At 33.3% G+C, this 21,817-nt stretch overlaps 4 protein-coding genes, 1 long non-coding RNA gene, 1 other non-coding gene and 1 pseudogene across 16 annotated transcripts; 3 read left to right on the forward strand and 4 right to left on the reverse strand.

The window, feature by feature from the left end:
• Nucleotides 1–1,809: 1,809 nt before the first annotated feature.
• TRNAI-AAU (transfer RNA isoleucine (anticodon AAU)) lies at nucleotides 1,810–1,883 on the reverse strand. The gene has a single exon. It is a non-coding gene; the product is annotated as a tRNA-Ile (tRNA).
• A 536-nt stretch (nucleotides 1,884–2,419) lies between these two features.
• On the reverse strand, nucleotides 2,420–6,814 carry LOC131000840 (pentatricopeptide repeat-containing protein At2g15980). Of its 10 annotated transcripts, none has more exons than XM_057926958.1 (6): nucleotides 5,217–6,814; nucleotides 4,547–4,586; nucleotides 4,236–4,311; nucleotides 3,456–3,690; nucleotides 2,959–3,076; nucleotides 2,420–2,587 (listed from the first exon to the last, which is right to left on the reverse strand). In XM_057926958.1, exon 1 carries the CDS (start codon nucleotides 6,797–6,799, stop codon nucleotides 5,258–5,260), a length of 1,542 nt encoding a protein of 513 aa, XP_057782941.1. In that variant the 5' UTR covers nucleotides 6,800–6,814; the 3' UTR covers nucleotides 2,420–2,587; nucleotides 2,959–3,076; nucleotides 3,456–3,690; nucleotides 4,236–4,311; nucleotides 4,547–4,586; nucleotides 5,217–5,257. The 10 variants fall into 10 exon arrangements, with proteins under 10 accessions (XP_057782941.1, XP_057782933.1, XP_057782939.1 ...); XM_057926950.1 differs by having other exon boundaries at nucleotides 4,236–4,354; XM_057926956.1 differs by having other exon boundaries at nucleotides 3,456–3,706; nucleotides 4,236–4,354.
• On the reverse strand, nucleotides 2,502–4,723 carry LOC130998064 (uncharacterized). The gene is made up of 5 exons (XM_057923498.1): nucleotides 4,556–4,723; nucleotides 4,263–4,354; nucleotides 3,456–3,690; nucleotides 2,959–3,076; nucleotides 2,502–2,587 (listed from the first exon to the last, which is right to left on the reverse strand). The coding sequence occupies exons 1-5, from the start codon at nucleotides 4,721–4,723 to the stop codon at nucleotides 2,502–2,504; spliced, it is 699 nt and encodes a 232-aa protein (XP_057779481.1).
• Nucleotides 6,815–9,127: 2,313 nt separating the features above from the next.
• On the forward strand, nucleotides 9,128–11,708 carry LOC131000899 (protein VACUOLELESS GAMETOPHYTES-like). 2 transcript variants are annotated; one of them, XM_057927041.1, is made up of 2 exons: nucleotides 9,128–9,705; nucleotides 11,265–11,708. In XM_057927041.1, the coding sequence occupies exons 1-2, from the start codon at nucleotides 9,311–9,313 to the stop codon at nucleotides 11,485–11,487; spliced, it is 618 nt and encodes a 205-aa protein (XP_057783024.1). In that variant the 5' UTR covers nucleotides 9,128–9,310; the 3' UTR covers nucleotides 11,488–11,708. The 2 variants fall into 2 exon arrangements, with proteins under 2 accessions (XP_057783024.1, XP_057783023.1); XM_057927040.1 differs by having other exon boundaries at nucleotides 11,287–11,708.
• Nucleotides 11,709–14,837: 3,129 nt separating this feature from the next.
• LOC131000916 (uncharacterized) lies at nucleotides 14,838–15,788 on the forward strand. The gene has a single exon (XM_057927062.1). The coding sequence runs from the start codon at nucleotides 14,931–14,933 to the stop codon at nucleotides 15,546–15,548; it is 618 nt and encodes a 205-aa protein (XP_057783045.1). The 5' UTR covers nucleotides 14,838–14,930; the 3' UTR covers nucleotides 15,549–15,788.
• A 1,289-nt stretch (nucleotides 15,789–17,077) lies between these two features.
• On the forward strand, nucleotides 17,078–18,058 carry LOC131000939 (uncharacterized). Its single transcript, XR_009093816.1, has 3 exons — nucleotides 17,078–17,480; nucleotides 17,588–17,639; nucleotides 17,739–18,058. It is a non-coding gene; the product is annotated as an uncharacterized LOC131000939 (long non-coding RNA).
• A 793-nt stretch (nucleotides 18,059–18,851) lies between these two features.
• On the reverse strand, nucleotides 18,852–21,318 carry LOC130998065 (non-symbiotic hemoglobin 1-like; annotated as a pseudogene).
• Nucleotides 21,319–21,817: the final 499 nt, after the last annotated feature.

Here is a 21,817-nt window from a genome sequence, read left to right on the forward strand (position 1 = left end):
TTCCTTTTTTTTTTTTTTTTTTTTTTCTATTTTGGTTCATACCGAAAACATCTTCCTAACCTATTTTTGGAAACAATTTTACTAATTATTATTCTTACAATTTCACTTTTTGTGGGACTCGTTCTCCACTTTTACTAACTATCACTCTTATAATTTCACATTTTGTGAGACTCATTCTCAACTTATCAAATACATAACTAACTTTTATTAAAATCTGTGTCATCCTCTCTTAGGAAGATGTTTGGGGGACGGAGGGAGTATTAAGTTTGTTCAAATTCTTTAAATTTGACGGATAAGAAATAATTTAACTAAACATATGTCATCTGAGTATCATCTCATATAGACCTAATAAGACCAGATAATCATATGAAGCTCTAAAAACCACATATGACATTTGAACGTCAAAATTTTGAAAACCATATTCTTTGGAGTTTGAAATACCGCATCTGAATTTTGAGCATCATCTTGTCTTGAAGATTATAACTTACTTGTGAGTATCATTTTATCTAGAATTTGTGAAATTATAATTAAGTTATGAGAATAATCTCGTCTCAAACTTTAAACAACATCGTCAAATTTAAAATCATATTCAATCATATATATATATATAGATAATTATTTAAGTAAATACATCTATATATAAATGTATTATATATAAACGTATTAATTTGTGAGTATGATGTGATAAACTTAAACTAATATTATATAATAAAATAAGATTACAAATATAAATCTTTTTTTAGATATGAAAATTGAATAAAAATTTAGAAAAAAATAAGAATGAATGAAAATTGAAGAAAATTAAAATAGAGTGATTATACGGCGCCACGTAGGATAGGATTTACTATTTTGCTATTATGTATATATAGATAGATTAGGCATATGCATGTATTTTATTTATTTATAGCATTTAGTAGAAGAATATCTTTTCTAAAAAATGAATTGACATTTGAATTGATTGCTTTTTGTGGATTAATTTATTGGCATACTTTATTTAAGTTTTAGTCACAGCTGGAACAATCTCAATTAAGTGGGTATAAGGATTCCTATTCTGGATGCCATCATTTTATTAAATTAAAATTTTCGGGTGAAAAAAAGGTGGATTGTGAGGCATGATGAGTTCTTGTTGGCCATTGAGTTTATATATATAAGAAAAGTTGGTATGAGGTTGGAAGGGATTTCAGGCGTTTGAAAACAGAGGAATGGACCCTCGAAGTGCTAATGTGTTTTAATTTGGCTGGGTTCTGATAATCAAATGGATATGTAGGATTTATATTTAAATGGATATGTTGGATTGATCTAATAGTTTTATACAATAAATAAGAATGAATGAAAATTGAGGAAAATTAGAATGAAGTGATTATATGATGCCACGTAGGATATGATTTATTTTGCTATAATGTAAAAATTGATTAGAAATATATAAATAAATAAGAATGAATGAGAATTGAGAAAAATTAGAATGGAGTGATTATATGATGCCACATATGATAAGATTTATTTTGCTATAATATATGGATTTGGTTTTTTCAATATATGTTTTAGGTTTTATATATTTAAAATAGTTTCAAAATAGAATAAAAAATAAAATAAATGGCTGATTGTGTTATAAAGTGTTAACTTTTTCAATATTTCAATGTACCTTAGATTCAAAATAGAATTAAACAAGATAAAATGATGGCCAATATTTTAAATTTTTAATGTAACTTAGATTCAAAATAGAATTAAACAAAATAAATTAAACAAGATAAAATGATGGCCAATATTTTAATGTACCATAGATTCAAAATAGAATTAAACAAAATAAAATGGCCCATGGAGGTTTCGAATCTGCGACCTTCGCGTTATTAGCACGACGCTCTAACCAACTGAGCTAATAGGCCAATCGTTTTATTAATTTTTAAAAACTAATTTTAAGATAAAATCCACTAAACCAGATCAACGTTTAATAGCCAAAGGGTGCAGGTCCTATGTCATAATAAACCAACTTAGAATCGAGTTAGGCAGTTGGATCAGTGGTAAAATGGATGTTGGACCCCATTTTTGAAGTAGATATAAGATAGCTTGTTACCAAACAAGCACCCTATGTCACATATCAGTGATTTCACAACCCACAATGATCTCTTATTTTTTTTGTCCTTTGATTAGTACTGATTACATACGTTTTTGCTATGAATTCAGTATGTATTCATCCCTACTTCTCTTTCTAATTCAAATGCCAATGCTGTGGAAATTACAATTAGCCCATCATCAAGTCAAGTATGATGGCTTTTGTTCAAGAAAGCAAACCGCCAGCGCTGCTGCATGATGCCCTTCTTGAAACCTACTTTCATTATGTAAATAATCATGGATTTAGATCGAAAATCTATATTGGAGTTTGTTTAGCTAACATATCCAAATTTAAATAGAGGCTGCGCGATTTCACTCGTCAAATTTCGATAGAAGTTGAGACCTCCATTGTCAGTAACAAGACAGAAAAGGTAAATACATTGAGACACTGCCTAGAAAAGAGTCATGTCTGCTGGGGGACCGTATACGCTCTGCCATGAGTACGGTGCGATCCATTTACCAGCACCACTGTCATCGCCTGAAAATTATTATAGTACATAAGAAATCAAATTGCAAGCCATATTCGAGAAGAATACTCTTTAACCAGATAAAATGAACATCTTACTGAAAACTTAGGTACAGGATTTGATAGCATGTCAAATATCAAAGGTTGAAAAGTTAATAGAATTAATAGACAAACATAACTTCAGCATACCTATCTAGAATGCTGGAGATATTAATTTAGTATAGTGCACCGTATGACGTATTTAGATGCAGGTGTTTGGTTATTGACAGACTTGAAGTACTTTTATTGGTGGGAAAAATCAGAAACAAAATAATAAGGAAAAACAAGTACAGTAATTGAAGCCTGATGAATGAGGTAAGCCGAAGGAGAAGAATATAGCTCACCCAGAAAGTCATTCAATCCAACAAGTTTGCTTGCTGCCTCAGCCATTGAGAAAGCTTCAGGTATATTGTCTCCCTCCGAGCAGTAACAGAACAAGCAAGTAACCTTTAACCCTTTAGCCTATCAAAACATTTGAAATTTCAAAGCACAATGGTGATAGTAATAAGTAAATCATGTTCAGTCGGATATTTAAGTTTCAACATTAATTCCTATTGCTCAACAAGAACAAGATTAGCCACTGGTGTTGGTTTAGATCCTAAACATTTGGAGACCTTATGTTCTGATTGATTTTCGCAAACCATATGGGACATAAAGAAAGCTCCATACACTCTACAATATATTGGCCATATTCTACAAATGCTAAAAAGTTCATTTGAAAGACTGGAGAGGTTATTCCTATGGTATTGAATAGTCTACACATCCAAAATCCTAAAACCAGGTTGTGCAAGCTGGACCATGCAAATTAATGTAATATAGATTCAAAATTATAAACCATTACCTTAAAGCATGAAAAGAGTGCAGCAAAAGGCAAACTTGGATAGTAATCTTCATCACCCAGTTCCTCCAAAGGAGAATCTTCTTCAGGTACGGGCACTTCTTGAGCTAATGTATCAAGATACTTCCACGTTCTCAGGGCAGGATCATAATCTTGCTGTCTTTTCCACCCAAGGCTTTCACATGCAGCATCAGTTCCATCCAAATTGGAACTAGATAAGTAATAGATCTGCAAACCACTGGTGTATACCACCACTGGATAGTTAAATATACCAAAATTCATTTGTGAAAAATGAATTGGCAGCATAACCATTGGAAAACTCAAGGATGACTTATTCCTCATATTTCTCACTACTCCCTGCCTAATACACACATATAACAAGGACTAGACTTATTCCTCATATTTCTCACTACTCCCTGCCTAACTATACACACATATAACAAGAACTTACATGAGATCATATAGAGCTATGCGGTGCATGCGTGCAAATATTGATTTAGAGAAAGAAAATATGGAAATAATATATAAATATTTGCTCTTGCTTGGGCCATTACTGCTTAGATTTATCCAACTACGGAGTTGAAGTTTTTTTCATGCCAGCAAATGCATGAATGGATCAAAAACTTCTCTCTGGGATCAGAAGACAACAAATTGAAACCTAGGGGAAATTATAAATTGCATGTGTCTTGCCTTTATCACTAGCAGGAAATATGTCTCTGGAATTAGATTACTAGATACACAAACAGTTCACTTAAAACCCAAACAGTTATCTAGAGTAAATACCTTGACATATCAATATTCCTCCATCACCCAAAATCTAAGCTGGAAAGTATGACGACATGCTTCTTTCCATTAGCAGCTGCAAAATTTGCTATGTTCTTAGCATATGCCACCATCATGCCCTGTTTCACAAGCATTCTGAGACAATCCTACTTGGAAAAGCTATAGAATAATTTTACTATTTTGCAATCCAGTTAAAGTGAATGATAAAATTACATTATACAGCTCTCCAAATTCAGTAGATTGCGACGACAAGCACTAGCAGTAATTAGATAAAAACTATCACCATAACTGAAGTAACCAAAATATCGTACCTTAATTACCGGAGACCGCTGCTGCACAAGTGTCAATGCACTGGAAGATGATTCATAAGCTGTGATATTTAACATCCCAAATTTCACATACACAAAATTAACATCATACTGCAACAAATAGATCTGCAAACCACTGGTGTATACCACCACTGGATAGTTAAATATACCAAAATTCATTTGTGAAAAATGAATTGGCAGCATAACCATTGGAAAACTCAAGGACTAGACTTATTCCTCATATTTCTCACTACTCCCTGCCTAATACACACATATAACAAGGACTAGACTTATTCCTCATATTTCTCACTACTCCCTGCCTAACTATACACACATATAACAAGAACTTACATGAAATCATATAGAGCTATGCGGTGCATGCGTGCAAATATTGATTTAGAGAAAGAAAATATGGAAATAATATATAAATATTTGCTCTTGCTTGGGCCATTACTGCTTAGAATTCATGTAGTAATATTAATTCATGTAACTATCACCTCTATGTTTAACTGAGAACATGTATTGTCAAGTAGTACTGCAATGCAACAATAAATGGGATCAACATGGATGTAATAGTGAAGACTTAGGGTAACCTCTGCTTTAATTGTATAAAACAACTCATTCAATAAATAAAGCAATATAATAGTATTCGTGCGAATTACAGAGAACCCACCAGGCTGAAGGTGCTTCATCCTTTGATTGTATGACCAACTTCTACTCAGACAACGTTTCTTTATCAAGCATTTCTTTCCTCAATTTACTCGCCATGGCTTCATTCCCTAGTTTATCATAGCCATCGATAAATGCACCATATATGCCTACATTTGGTTCAAACCCCTTCACGACCATCTCTGCCTGAAGCTTCAAAGCCTCTTCCATCTTCCCCTCCCCACACAAACCTTTTACCAAGTTCTCGTAATTCTCCCTCTCTAAAGCAGCCTCGTGCTTCTTTGCAGCCCTCCACCAAAAGTCAGATGCTGCAGAAATTTCATTCTTACCACAAAGCAACCTAATGATAACATTAACAGTAGAACTGCTAGGGCTGAACTTTTTCCTACACATATTCTTGTACAACATCATCACGGAATCAACATCCCCAATTTCACAATACCCGTTTATGAGATACTCAAAAGTAACACAAGTACTCTCCACACCTTGCATCACCATTTCTCTATATATCTCCTCTGCTCTCTCAACATCTCCTGCTCTGCAAAACCCTCCAATAATGGTGTTATATGCTACTGCATCGCGCTTCAAACCTTTATCCTCCATTTCCTCCCATACTCTAATTGCATCCTCCATTCGTCCGTGATCACAATATGTAGCCATCAACACATTAAAACTATACATATTTGGCACACAACCAACTCTCACATGCTCTTGCCACACCTCCTCCACCTTATCCACCATCCCCTCCCGGTAGAAACCAACCATAACCACATTCAACGTGTTCGAGATTGGAAAGTTTTCCTTGCCACGTGGCCGACTTTTATCTTCATTATCAACATCGTTATGAAATATTTCTTTATACAAATCATATCCGGCAAAACAACTGCGGGTCTTGCACACCAATTCAATCAAAGAATTCAAAGTGCTAGTTTTCAGTAACACATTCTTAGACTTCAAAATTGAATAAATTTGAAGCGCAGGATCGATCTTTTTTGACTCCAAGCAAGCTTTGACTAACAAATCAAACACAAAGGGTGCAGAATCGCAAGCTCTGTAAGCTTTTACCAGTGCCTCGAGAAGTACAATAGCGCTTCCCGGCTGAGCATCGGAGAAGGCAACTATGGCTGATTTAATTAGGTTGAGGGCGTGGAGCTTGACCCTAGAGCGAGAGAGAATGTGAATGGCGGTGGCGTAGGAGGAGGGGGAATGAGAGGTGAGAGAGTGTTGGAGGGTGAAGTGGAAGAAGCGGAGGACGAGATGCGGGTTGTTGCGCAATTGAAGGGCGACTTGAGAGAATTGAGATGGGGTGAGGCGGTTGTCTTTGGTGGTGGCGAGGAGCGAGCGGAGGTGGGACCACCGGGATTTGGAGCGGTGGTGCTTCAGAATGGAAGCGGCGGCGGAGACTAAATCGGCGGGATGCGGTGATGAAGAAAACGAACGCAGAGAATGGGTTTCATTGAGAAGGCAAAGGCCATGGCCATGGTGGATTTCTCTATACAATTTCATGTCATCCAACAAATACAAGTCATACAACGGGAACTCAAATACTCCCATCAAGGTGATTGGGCTGGGCTTGGCTGGGCTCATTCTTGGGCTGCCCCAAAATAATTAAGTATCGGCTACTTTCTTTTGTTTTATTTTCATTTTTATCACCATTTTTCTATGTTTAATTTTGAAAAAAAACAAAAGAGTATACTATTAATTTGTTGACACTTTTGCCCATTATTTTTTGAGTAAATTTTTACTGGTTGCTAAATAAAGAATCTAAAAGATCACAGTTTTGTGAAATATTTAGCCCATGTTTGATTGAGTGTTTTTGGAGGTTGAAAATGAATTCAATTAATTGAAAGGTAACTCAATCACTCAAATTGTTACCCCTTAAAATAGAGGGGAAACAAAAGAAAGAGAATCCTTTAATAGTAATTTCTTTTCATTGCTAAACCAAACACTCAATAAGAGTAATGGTTATTGTTATCATTTCACTTCTTTATTTGATTTCATTCCTTTACTTGAACCAAACGAACATTAAGAGTCTTGATTATGAAAAATAACTCCTAATTGGTAAATTGGATGATATCTGAAGTAAAGACTAAAGACATCATTTGTGGTTAAAAAGAAAAATATTCGACGTCGCTTTTCTAGACCAGTATAGGACTTGGGTCGGCGGGCGGGTATATTTTGACACGAAGCCGAAAAGCATGGGAAATTCTCGAATCATCATCTTTTGAGTGTACATTGCTTAAACAATTGGTTATTCTATCTTAATTTCTTCTGTATTTATTATTTTTAGCATTGTGTGGAAGAAGAAAGCCAAAGAGCTTCGACGCCTTTTTGCCTTCTTTAGACTCATTTTCGAAGTTAATATTCTACAATCATTTCTTTTTTTAACTTTCTGTATTTATTGAACGAGGAAGTTTGGAATCAAATCAATCACATATCCTCCTTTAATTTTCTCAGCTCAGACATAATCTGTATGAAAATGTTTCATTTTGACATAAGTATGTTTGAACTGTAGTTAAGTGTGTGACTTTTCTTTACAGTTATCACACATTAAAATTATGGAGTTAAATATATATATATATATATATATATATAAATTAAATTTAACCTCTTTTTAATAAAAAAAATACTTATTATATGTAGTTAAAATAATAAATAAAATAATATATTGATGCATAATTTAAGGTGTTAAGTATTTTTTTAATACATATATGCATCAAATATATATTACTCCATATATATGTGAATTACAAACTCAGTTTTTCACATTTGTTAATAAATGAACTTTCAGATAAGTTATGTAATTTGCTTTAATAAAATTTCTTAGATAGTTAAAGTAAAGATTCCAAATAATACTTACAAACTTCAACTAGTAACGAGGTTAACTGAAGTTTATATATACAAGTGTGGTTAAAATTTTGTGCACGCACACACTCATGACACGCATACGCACGCACGTAGATGAATGAGAGGGTTATCCGATGTAGTATATAAGTATATTATTCTACATATAGTTTCTTCGGCTTTTTTTTTTCCTTTGAGAATTTGTTTTGCTAAAAGTCTCACCAACTATATAGTAAGTTTAATTGAATTATACATGATGAGTATATACTAAATAAAATTAAATGCATGACGCTCCCAGCTGTATGCTGGTAATTAGTGAAACAAATGCCCAGAGCAATGAAAAAAAGTAAATAGGATCATATAATCTCAATAAAATTTAAATTCACATGATATTCTGTACGTATTTAAAGAGGATATGGTTTCAACTTTATCAAGGAGATAGTGCATTTGGAGAAATAATGTAAAGTGAAAATTCCAATTCTTGTATACTTTATTCGTTATGCACCCGAGCCCCACTTTCTTGCTTGGATCTTGACTTAAAAGATAAAAAAATACTACTACTATATACTATATAATCAAAAAAAAAAAAAAAAACCATGGCATGAAATGTAACCATGAATTTATTCCTTCCATAATATTGTGAAATGCACATATATATACTTGTGCATGTCTTTCCGCCAAAACGTGCATCAATTAGACGACATATTTATCCTTCAATGTAACTAAATTAATGGACAAAAATTCATATGAAATATATGCACAATTCGATTCATTACATATTAGAAAAATCAGTTATATATTTCATTTAATATTCTCCCTTCGTTCCTGAAAATATTACCCTCTTTTTTATTATTTTAGTTAGTCCCAAAAAAACTTACTCATATTTTATATTATCATTTTCAGTAAATATATCACACTAATTATAACCTTTATTATTGCTCATTATTTACTAGTATTGTCATTACTAAACCCTCTATTTAACCAAATTAATCAATTCAAAATTACAATAAATCCTTATTCCATTCATGTAACCGGCCACTTAATTATAATGCTCAATATTATTATCCCTTATTTACCAATATCATCGTTAGTTTACCCACATACCACTCAATCAAATTAATTAATTTAAAACTCCAATTAAAACAACTTGTAGTTCCTTGTTTCCACAACATATAAAATAAAAAATAGCAGCAATATAATTTTATAAATGAAAAGGTGGAAAGAAGTTGATGGGAGTAAGCCATAACCATAAGCATGAAATACAAAGAAATCTCCCACCACCACACTCTCAAAGTCGGATACGCAGAGGCGCCGTTCAAATGCGACGGCTGCAAGGAGGTGGGCATCGGCTCGTCCTACAAGTGCGGCGGCGCAGCCTGCGACTTCGACCTCCACAGTCACTGCGCCGTTCCTTCTCCCACCCTCCTCCACCCCTTCTACCCAAAGTGCTCGTTCCAGTTCCTCAGCCGCCCGCCGGGGACGGAGGCGCGTTGCTGCAACGCGTGCGAGAGGCGAGTAACGGGGTTCGTTTATCACTGCAAGCTGTGTGGCTTCGACCTCCACCCTTGCTGCGCTAAGCTGCCGATGATGCACCACGATGCAGACATCAAATTGTTTTTGTACGCTAAAGTTACCGCCCCCTGCCACAGGTACATTCCATTTTTTCTAATTTTAATTATCACTGTCTAATAGAAAAAGAGGTTAAGACATCCTAAGACACAATTTGTGGATTCTCTATTTTATCCCAATTACATATTTTAGTTTAAGGTTATTTTATATATTATATATTTATAAGAATATATATTATATACTTAATCTATGTGATATATATCTATAGCTATTGATAAGACTTATAGATAAATATATCCATTCAAATTATCTAATAAAAGTAATGAATTAATATATTTTTTAAAATAATAGATTATTAAATAAAATAATATTAATTACACGTACAATGTAAGTTCTGTCTGCTAGTTATTTATATATAAAAAAATGAAAGAGTTCATAAATAGTATTTGTGAGTTTTGGTTAGGAGGGAATATAGTTTTTTGTCATTTTACTTCACTTGTACTCCTCGATATTTTTCGACATATTAATACATTGATATTTGTAAGATTTAGATAATAAATTTATGCCAGCCTTCTTTTGCCACATCCTATTAATTTACAATACGTATCAATTTGATCTCGGCGAATTAATGTATGGTTTTTTTGGTTTTGCATCATTGTGTTATGCTAATTAAAATCAACTTTATATTTATATCCTACTTCTCATCGACTTCGTATTTTCGATTAAATTCAGGGTTGGAATGAATTTAAGAAGTAATTATTTTTGCAACATTTTGTCAGCCGTAGAATTAAGTTTGTATTTTTTTAATAGAGGAATTCACAGCTACTAGTATGTAGTCATATTAATTGAATTGGGCTTTAATTTTATAGTAGGCCTTGAAAGGTTATTTCAGAAAAATGGGTTACCAAGTAATGCGCTGGGATGTGAAAGACTAGGCCTAACCCATATGAAAAAAACATTTTGTATTTTCAGTCCTGAATGTATGTATAGGGGTGAGCATCGGTTCGGTTCGGTGCAAAATTGAATCAAAAACTCAAAATCGAAAATCGAATCGATGGTTAAAATTGGAACCGAACTGCATCAATTGGGGGTTCAGAATCGAACCGAAACCGAACCGATAAAACCATCGGTTTCGGTTCGGTGAACGATGCAATTTTTTTTATTTTATTTTTTTCGAAAATACCAATTAAAAATTGTAAAATAATGTAAAATACACAAATTTCAAATGTCAAATCCCCACACCATGAACATGATAAATAATTATATATTATAATTATGAATTAGAGTTTTAGTTTTAGGTTAAAAAAGTAGAAAAATAATTATATATAATAAAATATTAATATGTATCGGTTCGGTTCGGTTTAAAACCGAACCAAAAAATGGAAACCGACACCAGACCAAAAAATTTCGATTTTTACTTTTCAAAATCGAACCGAAAACCGAACTAATAGAATTGGGACCGAATCGCACCAATCCGGTTCGGTTTTCAGTGTCGGTTCGGTTTCTGCTCATCCCTAAGTATTGTCCCCCAAGTCAAAAAAAAGAAAAGAAAAAAAAAGTCCTGAATGTGTGAGATGATAAGTTTTTATTTTTTCAAAGTTAATTAAGTCAAGAATGATTTGAAAATTTGGTAAGAAAGTGGAAGATTGCAAGTGATTCAGATGTGGGAGGAAGGGGAGGAGCTGGAGCTACAGATCCTCATGCAACAAGTACAACCTCCACGTGGCGTGCGTGATGGACATGTTGGTGGACAGCTGGCACGACTTGTACCATGGAGATGGGAGTGGGGTTGGGCGGCGAATCCCCAGCCTCAAAGCCACGCTCGAAACTCATGTCAATCACACCAAAACCAAAGGCGGTAAAGCTCAAAAATGTTGCGAGATGGCGGCCCTGGCGCTACAGTTTGTGGTGTCCGCTGTCCTAGGAGATCCCACCGCCCTCATCGCCGGCCTCGTCGCTTCCCTCATCTCCAAATAGTCCAAATTCATTCTATTCCATCCATGCCTATTACTATTTCCATTTATGTACATATATGAATTACAATACAAGATATATATATATATATATATATATTGTTCTAATATATCGTATCACATCACATGCTATAGTCAACAATACATCTCATATCTTTTACCCAAGACCTCAAATCAAGCTCATCCAAACAAATTTTTAATTCATACTAAAGGAATAGTTTCTAGATATTTTTTAACAGAAAAATAATGGGTGTATGTGAGGTTTGGTATTTAAATTGATGAGATAAATCCGAGAGAATTAAAACAAACTAGTGATAAAGAAGAGCCACGTGTGTGTTATGAATTAGTGCGAACGTTTTGATCAAATTAGAAGTGGAATCAAATTCGTGGGTACGCCTATATTTTCCAACAACGGCGCCAGAAACAATTGACCCTAATTACTTGGCAATTAGCGACACGCGTAACTTAATTTTTGTGAGAAGCCGAGCTGATTTATGTCATTATCAGTTCTTAAATGTGAGAGCTAAAATAAATAGATTCGTCGTCAAATATGACTTTGATATAAATAAATGGTGAATTGATAATATCAGTGGCAACTGAAATACTAACATTTTTATTGAGATAACATTAGATTTAGGGTTAGGCAACTGAAATAACATTATTGTGCGGGGACTTGGGACCTTTGAGTTTTGACATTACCATGCAATGCCACGTGGAGGTTGCGAGTTATGTGCGGAGACTGAAAAATTGCATGTAAATACACAAACTTTGCTCAAAATTTATATTTGACGTGGAACTTCACAATTAAATACACTAACTTTGCAAGTTGTTCAATTTTGACGCCAATTTCATTTCCGATGATCGGAAAAAATGACGTGAAGTTAGGATTTCATTTCGTTTTGTTATTTGTTCGGTGAACTAAAAGGCGTGTGCCAGCGAGCCTCGTAGAGCTACGTCATTTTAAAATTTGAGAAAAATGAAATCGGCGTCAATATTGAACAACTTATAAAGTTGGTGTATTTAATTATAAAATTCTAATTTGACGTTAAATATGAATTTTGAGCAAAATTTATGTATTTACATGCAATTTTCCCTTTTATTAAACTATATATATATGTGAAGAATTCATGATGCACAAGAATTACGTGTGTACACATTTCGGATTTTATTTAGATTTAATTATCAAACTATAGGCAGACGTTCGCCTTAATTGATTTTTATTATTTGTATGTAAATAATAATTATTTATTAAACTCAATATTCACATAATTGTCTTTCAATTAAGTTCCAAGCAATAGATCCGGGTTTGAGTACCAGCAAATGCATTCTAGGTACAATTTACATCTGAACATAACGGCAGCGGCTTTCCATAAACACAAAAAATAAAAAATATTTTTTATTTGGGATATTTGCCGTAAAATACACGAACTTTCAACAAATTCTGGTTTTTCCCATAACCTTTAAAATTTAAAAAAAAATACACAATCTTTCGATTTTTTCTAATTTTTCCCATGGACATAAAATACTCTCAAATAGAAATTGATTTTTGAGCTTTTGACTTAGATTTTTTTATACCTAAACATGTACGTCGGCTTTATTATGACACCTTTATTATCCCCACGCTTATGTATCAAAAAGTATAAGTCAAAAGTCCTAAAATCAACTTCTATTTGAGAGTGTTTTATGCCCGTGGGAAAAATCAGAAAAAATAGAAAGATTGTGTATTTTTTTTTCAAATTTTAAAGATTATGGGAAAAATCAGAATTTGTTGAAAGTTCGTGTATTTTACGGCAAATATCCCTTTTTATTTTATTGAAAACTTGCTTTTAGAGATTACTTAAAAAATCAATTTGTAAAGTCGGTTATTGAAATTTGAAGTTGTGGGATTAAAAAAATTAATTAATGTTTATCTCATATTAATTAATTAGTATTAACCAATCATGTATATATAAGTTATTACATTGCACACGTAATATAATTAATTAGAGGCTGCCAATTGTTCCTCCGCATGCTGCCAATTTGCGTTAAGTGAGAAATAGTTAATTAAAGTTGATTACTTAAATGTGGAGTTGTGGGATAAAGTGATAAGCATTAAAGATTAGTTCATGTCATCTCACAGTAATTAATTAGCATTAAATAATCATATATATAAGTTTATTACATTGATACATATAATAATTATGTGCACAAGTGATGGCCTATGAAGCTCATGTACGCGCGCCGCCTACCCAGCCTCAGCATCCGGCATTGGGCGTTACGCCGATAATCTCTTGGGAGTTATGTCCGACCATAACTCAGAAGACCCTCCTACATTAATGAGGTTTTAGTACATGTAGTCTCCCGGCCCCATAAGTTGTGTCTTGTGTGTACCCATGAAAAGGAAAATCTTTAATTTGCAATATAAACACATCACGGAAATCTGCATCAATTAAAACTACGTGTACTTTCAAATAACTTAATTAGTCAACGCTATATTCTCGCCTCGTTTCAGTTCGTCAGAGCTCGTCGATATGTAGCTACTGTTATCTACAAGACGGAGTTATTTTATCTTTGAGAACACGACACGTTAAATTATGAGCATTATCAAAACATATCTCATCTTACGAATAGAGATTCTCTTCAACTCAATTTTATATATACTCTTTTCTAACAAGTTTATTTTAATTGTTATTTCAATTCTTTCCTCAAAAAAAAATTGTTATTTCAATTCAGTTTAATGTTTTATATTCCCGAATCTGTTTTCCGTTGTGCTCGTTCAAGCAAGCAATATTTTCTAACATACTTTGTTAATTATTAAAACTAACTTCAAACGTATATATTGCAACGTGATTAATTAAAGGTTTTCACAAGAAAAAAAATATATAGTTAATGAGGTTCAGTTAGCACTCACCTTTTATAAAAGTAAAGAGATTCTAATTTATTTTTAAAACGAAAAATCACGTCAACTAATTAACTCCTTTTGTTTTAATCATTTGATCATAAGACAATTATTCATAAAAAAAATTAAATTATTTTAATTTTAAATACTCGAACAACTTCTTAATATAAAATCAAACAAGCTTAGTCAAACACTCTTTCAATTCATAAATTTGTTTACAAACGAACTATATAATTTTGTGAAGGGTATCATGAAAAATTGTTTAATAAGGTAAGCAAACTAATTGATGGACAGTGAATCTTTTATATATGATTTGATGTTTTATCAATAATATTTTTATTGGAAGTAGTTGATTTAGCAATCAAAATTCAAATATGGTCCTCCCTCAATTTAAGTCCAAACAAGGACGGATGAAACGACGTGACAACAATGAAAATAATTGTTTGAAAAATGCATGCAACGCATCTCAATTTCCCACTATATAAATAAGTACCAAAATTCGATTTTATTCTTCACACAAATTCCTTATTCCTTTGCTCCCAAATTCATGGGAAATTACAGATCATGCGAGTCAAGATCCACTCTCACAGCAAAACTAATCCTCGTCGGCGGCCAACTCCAAGAATTTCTATGGCCGGTTAGGGTTTCGCTATTGCTGCCGCGAGATTCCGATTGCTTCATATGCAGCTCCGACGAGATGGAATTCGGCGAGTTCCCGGCCGCGATGGGCGGCAACGAGGTGCTGCAGCCGGGGGAGATCTATTTCGAGCTGCCGCTGGCGTGGCGGAACGTGCGCCTGCAGGCGGAGGACATGGCGGTGTTGGCCTTGAAAGCGAGTGTAGCTCTGGCGAGTAAGGCTAGAGATGATGATGATGATGATCGGATTATAAGTAGCTGCTGCTGTTGTTTCCGAATCCGATCGAGACGAGCTGAACCGGCGGCGTTGTTTTGTGAGAAGGAGATGCCGCTCCTCGCCGGAGATCAGGGCGGCAGAAGGGGCCGAGGGAAGGGCGGAGCTGGGGCCGCCCCAAACAAGTTTGTTGCAAAGCTTACTGCAATACTTGAAGATTGAAAATGTTGGGTTGGTACAAAGTCTTGAGATTTAATTGTTTGTTATTTTAGGGAGTTTGTAAGTTATTTCAATATCAAGGATGAATATTACTCATTCTTGATTTCTTGCATGAATTGGCTGCTTCTATAGTTTTTCTTGTGGAAGAAGTTGATAGATCTTCTTTTAATTTTTTGTTTTCTAACTTTGTGATCCTCGAAAAAGATCTATGCTATAAATAGATTATATATATTATCAAATTAATTATGTTTTAGTCGAGCAATGGATTGGATATATATATATATATATATATATTCAAGAATACTAATGACCATGACATAAAGTGCTGATGGTTTAATTCATAGATAGTTCCGTTTAACTGTCTTATTGCTCTTTGAGTGCACTTGTGTGTACAATTATTGTAATCGTGTTATTACATTTTCTTAAATTAAATATCCAAGCTTTTCTCAAAATGAAATAAATCAAAACGAATGAGTTTGAACGCTATACTAATACTAATTGCATATGTGCAACGAGCATAAGTAATATATTTGCCTTGTGCAAGTTAAATTGGTCAACGGCGAAAATGATGGGGATTAAAATGTAAACAGAAATAGAAAAACCAATAATATGTAATTATTTTACTCATCGGAATCATCTCCTTAATTATAAGTCTAAATCAATATCGTCAGACAAGTGAAATTTTCACTTACGTGTTACGTACATACAAATAGAATATATATATATATATATATATATATATATATATATATATATATATTACAGGTAGCAAGATATCATATTTAAAATCCTATTTTCAAAAATAAAAAAGAAATTTTGGTTCAAGATAAAATACATGCTGTGGACAAAGGATCTTAAGGCTCAAATGATTGATTGTCATATGCTGGGGACATGTTTTGACATTTTGTCTTGATTATCAAGACAGATTTATTTTAAAATTGTTTTTCATATAAAAGACTTTTAATAATGTTTTCTAACACGGAAAGTGACCAAAGATCTTTTATTTCAAGGAATGACGAGTTTTTTTTTTATTTCTATTGAGAAAGATAAATAAAAAATTATCAAAACAGAAAACAACTGATCGATGAAGAGGTGGTGGCCAAAACGAGTTTTTATTTCTATTTAGTAAGATACATAAATAAAAAATCCTTCTTCCTTGGACTCGAAACTTAATAGAAAAAAATAAATAATCCTAAAGATTAATAGATAAAAATAATAAAGATCAATTCATGTTTATTTAAATTAATTAAAACTTTGAAATATTTTAAGATCTTTGATTAATTCTATCATTTAAATTAATTTTATTTAATTCATCTTTTATTAAAAATTTAAGATTAAAAAAATCCTACTCTTTATAATAAAAAATATTCAATTATGCAAAATAAATGTTAAAAATAAAAATCCGTGTAATCTTCACGCACATTTCAAGACACACCTACCATATATAACCATAAATATAATACAAATAAGGGCCTGGTTTGCCCCAATACTGTCAAATACAAATGCAACCAAACAAAAATAATATACACTACAAGAAAATAATTTTTTACCGAGAGATTTCCGAGTAAAACAATTCCCTCGGTAATTACCGAGGAATTCCCGAGAGTTTAGCGAGGGATAGCGCGTTTCAAAATTACTGACTAATTTATCGAGTAATTTACCTAGTATTCACTTTACCGAGAGAAAGTTTCTCTCGGTAATGCATAACTGTAAGTTTTATTTATCCACATTAATCGATTTCTTCCTCATATTCTCTCCCCAAAAATTTAAACCCTAGCTCCGTAGCTCGCTCCTTTCGATTTCGCCGCTCACTGGCCACCCGCCGCCCGTTGCTACTCCGCCACTCATTCCCACTCTACCACCTCGTCTCTCCGCCGCTTCCCTGTAACAGAAAAGATTCTCTGGAATAATTCAGAGATTAGAGAAAACTTCAAGGTACTTCAAGAGATTGGGAAATATCGGATTTTACTTATATATAAAAAATAGTGTAATATTTATTTTATGTGCACTGATTGATAATTTTATGTGTTTTGGTCATTCAGTTCTATTTGATTATTTGATAGACTTTGGAAGACAAACAATGATCCTTCAAAGGTAATGATTTAACAAGTTTTTAGTATTACTAGCACTAGATGCTAATTTATTACCTTTAATTGCCTAATGCGAATATTTTTCCTAATTTATTTTTGTTAGCATCAAGCATTTTATGTATTCAGGGTATTGCTTTTGGATGAAAACTGCAGCTTTTCTTCTAATATAGCTTATGCGAAATTGCAAGTCAGATAAGTAGTTTCTGTTTATGCTGTAGTTTGTATGTTATTTGTATTCTATTTAGGTTTGTTTGGTCTCAACTTTTGTTTGCTTGTGGAATATTGCAGGTAGCTCAAGAAACTGAAACAGAATCAAACTTTCAAAATGATCTTCTGAATCAGTCGGTATGCCATAAACTATATTTAGCATTTTGAACTAATTCTTTGAGAAAAAGAATTGACTTCTCTGACTTATGATCACATTGAGACTAGGAGCAGATCATCTGAGTTGAGGTACATATTCTGCTGCAAACAACTTCAGTAAAAAACTGCGTTTTTGAGCTGATCATATAGGCCTAATTTGAAGTAGCTATGCATATTTCTTTCTTCTCTTACCTTAATGTGATTGTATAATTTCTTGAAGGAGGAGGTATGTTGCAATACTCACAAACACCAATAGGAATTGAGGCCATGATGCAGCAAGAACGCACACAGCAAGCAAATGGATTCAACATGTCAACAATCTATGAGAATCCCAATCACCATTTCAATGAATCATCATCATTCATGTCTCCCTCCAATTCATCCTCTTCCACTTTCAACAACCCTCAAGGAGGGAATGTGGTCCAGATCTTGTCTGTCGTGAGCATGCTCAAGATCCCGACTCATCACATTAAGGACATTTCGCATCCCCCCTGTATTTAATTCAGCTATTTTTTATTGTTCAAATTGTATTGATGAAAAATAGGCTGTCGTAGCTTGATATGTATTTTTTTTTCAAAAATCATCACAAATTACCGAGGGATTACCGAGGGAAAAATCCCTCGGCAAAAATGTCGGCCAATTTGCAGTATTTTCCGAGCGAGTTTTGCCTCGGTAATTACTCGGTAAACTTTACCGACGGAAACTATCACTCGGTAAAATTTTACCGACATTGAAATTAACGACGTCCGTTTTATATCGGTAATCTCTCGGCAACTGAAATTACCGACGGATATATTATGATTACCGAGTGAAAAATCCCTCGGTAAAAAAGTAGTTTTTTGTTGTGATAGAACTCTAGAATATATTCCATCTGATCAATCATAGACTCGAGATTAGGAAATTAATGCGGAATAATAAAGAACCGAAACTATAAAAATGGGCTCCTAAGAGCACTCCCAGCAGATCACCTAAATGTATCACTAACTCTAAATTTAGGCTAAAACAATTGAAAATGAGATAAAAAAAAATGCATCCAGCAGATCCCCTAAATTGGATGGGGCCCATAAAAAATTTTACACCTACCTAAATTCAATCTTAAATTTACACCCACCCTAAATTTATTTTAAGCTTATATAATTAGTAGGGCCCACACATAATTATTATTTTTATGTAGAAAATAGGAGATCTGGTGTATGCATTTATAAAATCGAGATCCTAAAATTAAATAGGGAAGCTTTAGAGAGAAATATAGGAGCATAATTGCTCTAATATATTAAGTGCGCGTACATTCAGAAAGAAAAAAATATTCATTATTTATAAAAAAAAATAATTTTGTCTAGTATTTTTACTTGCAAAATCATCTCTAACATCATTCAAATCTATATTATCTAAAATTTATTTTTCGATACATAATATTATCAAACCATTCAATCTTTTTTGAGAAATTGACAATCTCAAATACGTTTTGAGCAAGTTTAAGTTTTGGTGAATTTTTGAGGTGTTCCAAAATGGTTTCCTACCTTCTGAATTTGCAAATTGCAATGTAATTTTTTTTTTGCTTGGACAATTAGAAAGATAATCAAGAAATAAAATGGTATAAGAGAATAATCATGGTTTCTTTTATTTATATAACTATATTAATGATTCAACGGTAAGAAAAAGTAAATTGAAAAGACTACCTTAACCATTCTTATTTTTTGGAAAATTGAGCAACGATTTGATAAAGAAGAAGAGTTTTTTTTTCAAGAAATACGTTGAAAGAGACGAGATCTTATCTCCTTGAATAGTTAATGATTTAATAGTATTTGACAATAATTTTTGTTGGATCCAAAACCAATAAATCAAATATTTTTTAGTATACATAATACCTATAACTAATGGGATATATTTTAAAATTTTTGACCCTGGCCCCTCGCCCCCTCTCAGGGCCGGCCCTGCTTTGGACCAAGCACTCTTCATCTCCGACGACCACATTGTTTCCAACAATGCATATTTTGTAACCTAAACTCAAAATATTTTCAAATATTACACCACAACCATAATCTTCTGGAAATAGAAATTCATTAATGCTCAGCAAGTAAATATATTTTCTATATAAAATAAAAGCACTTCATAGTACTTTTCGGCTTATTGATTTGTAAACATTACTGTAAAATACACATTTTTCCTAGAATTAGGTGTTATTTACAAAATAGATAGCTTCCAAGGCTCAAGTGTCCTCATTTTCCTTTCTACAATAGAAATATATTTCAATCTAGTATCTCCATGCATGATATTTTATGCAATAATAACACGAAATACAAGATTGAAACATCAAAAACAAAAGATTTTGCATATTAACCAACCACCATTTTCCCAAAAATACAAAAAAAAATATAAAAAAAATCAGATTCCTTAGAGAATGTACCTCAAAATGCTCATCAACCACACCATAGCTATAAAGTGCGGAGCCCCCAAATCCTTAACAGTTGAATCCTTCACAGAAACTTTTCCATTTTTTCCTAAGTTGCACAGCTGATTCAAAAGTCTGCAATATTTAATTCCATGACGCAGTTAAGTTGATGCAATTCAATTCTATCTAGGTCCCAATTAATCACTTTCCATAATGTGTAATACAATATACGACATGCAATCAAAAAAATTGAATAAAAAATATAGACTGTAGGGTACAAGATAAATTTTTCTCTGCCCCTAAATTTCACACACACAAATGGTGTTTGACTGCAGGAATGGATACAAACTATGTTGGGTATAAGAAATGAAGTTTCACACACACAAAATATTAAGACAGATTAAACTGAACTCGAAAAACAGGACAAAATACAAGGCATATATACCATGACAAAAACTGTGACGGCATGAGGTTTGAGCTCAACAGGAACGTCTGAATCCTTCAAGAATGTAAAAAGATTCTTTGCAGACGGCGCTATCTCAAAGATCCTGAGAATTTCACATCAAGTATTTTTATTTTCTCATTTCTCTTTAATTTGTTGTAAAAAGAATGATAGGATACAGAATGATGAAAAGGCTTGATCACCTTAAAAAGAACTTGAGCCCCAAATCTTCTTCATTACATTCCACGATCTTGTTACCAAAGCTTCTTCCTCTTCAGTGAAGGTTTCCACTTCCACTCTTCCAGTCTCGTCTATGCCTTAAGACGAGTTCACACAAAACTGAAATAACATAACTAAAAAGATGGTAATTTTTTAATGACAGATCTTGAGCTTACATCTTGGAGCCCAAGGAGTTGTGTAACAGTCTGAAGTATCCCTTCCAAGCCATGATAAGCTATAATTGAACTGCAACGTTAAAACTGTCATTGCCGGACCAGTGGGAGTGGGAGTAAAGGAAAACGAATTTAGAGAGAGATAAGCGCAGTTGAGCTTGGCAGAAGTAGATCCAATGTTGTAGATTTTCAAGATGCTCATAGTTGATGATTGAAGCTCCCACAGAAGCTAGAAGAGCGCCGGAAAAATTACTCTCTATGTATGTCTGTTTGAGTGTGCTGAATTGTTTGTCCACTTAATTATAAAAAGTTGGTTCAAGGTGTGAGCTCACTATGATACATAGCTCTAATGATTGCACAAGTTGTCTCTACCTGAACCTCAAAGGCTAATCAAACTTCAAATAAAATAAGTGGAAAAAGGGGAGGGAGGAATAAGATTGACTCACTATTCCATATCTTCAGCACCAACCAAACTTAAAATAGTGTTTACCCCTTTGAGTCCCCCATTTTTGAGCAGAGGAAGGAGATCACTATCATCCTCTGTTTGAGCAACTTCTTTTGGCAGTACTCCATTTCAGCTAGAGCTTACTTGC

This window comes from Salvia miltiorrhiza, chromosome 8, assembly GCF_028751815.1.
Source record: "Salvia miltiorrhiza cultivar Shanhuang (shh) chromosome 8, IMPLAD_Smil_shh, whole genome shotgun sequence".
NCBI classification, from domain to species: Eukaryota; Viridiplantae; Streptophyta; class Magnoliopsida; order Lamiales; family Lamiaceae; genus Salvia; species Salvia miltiorrhiza.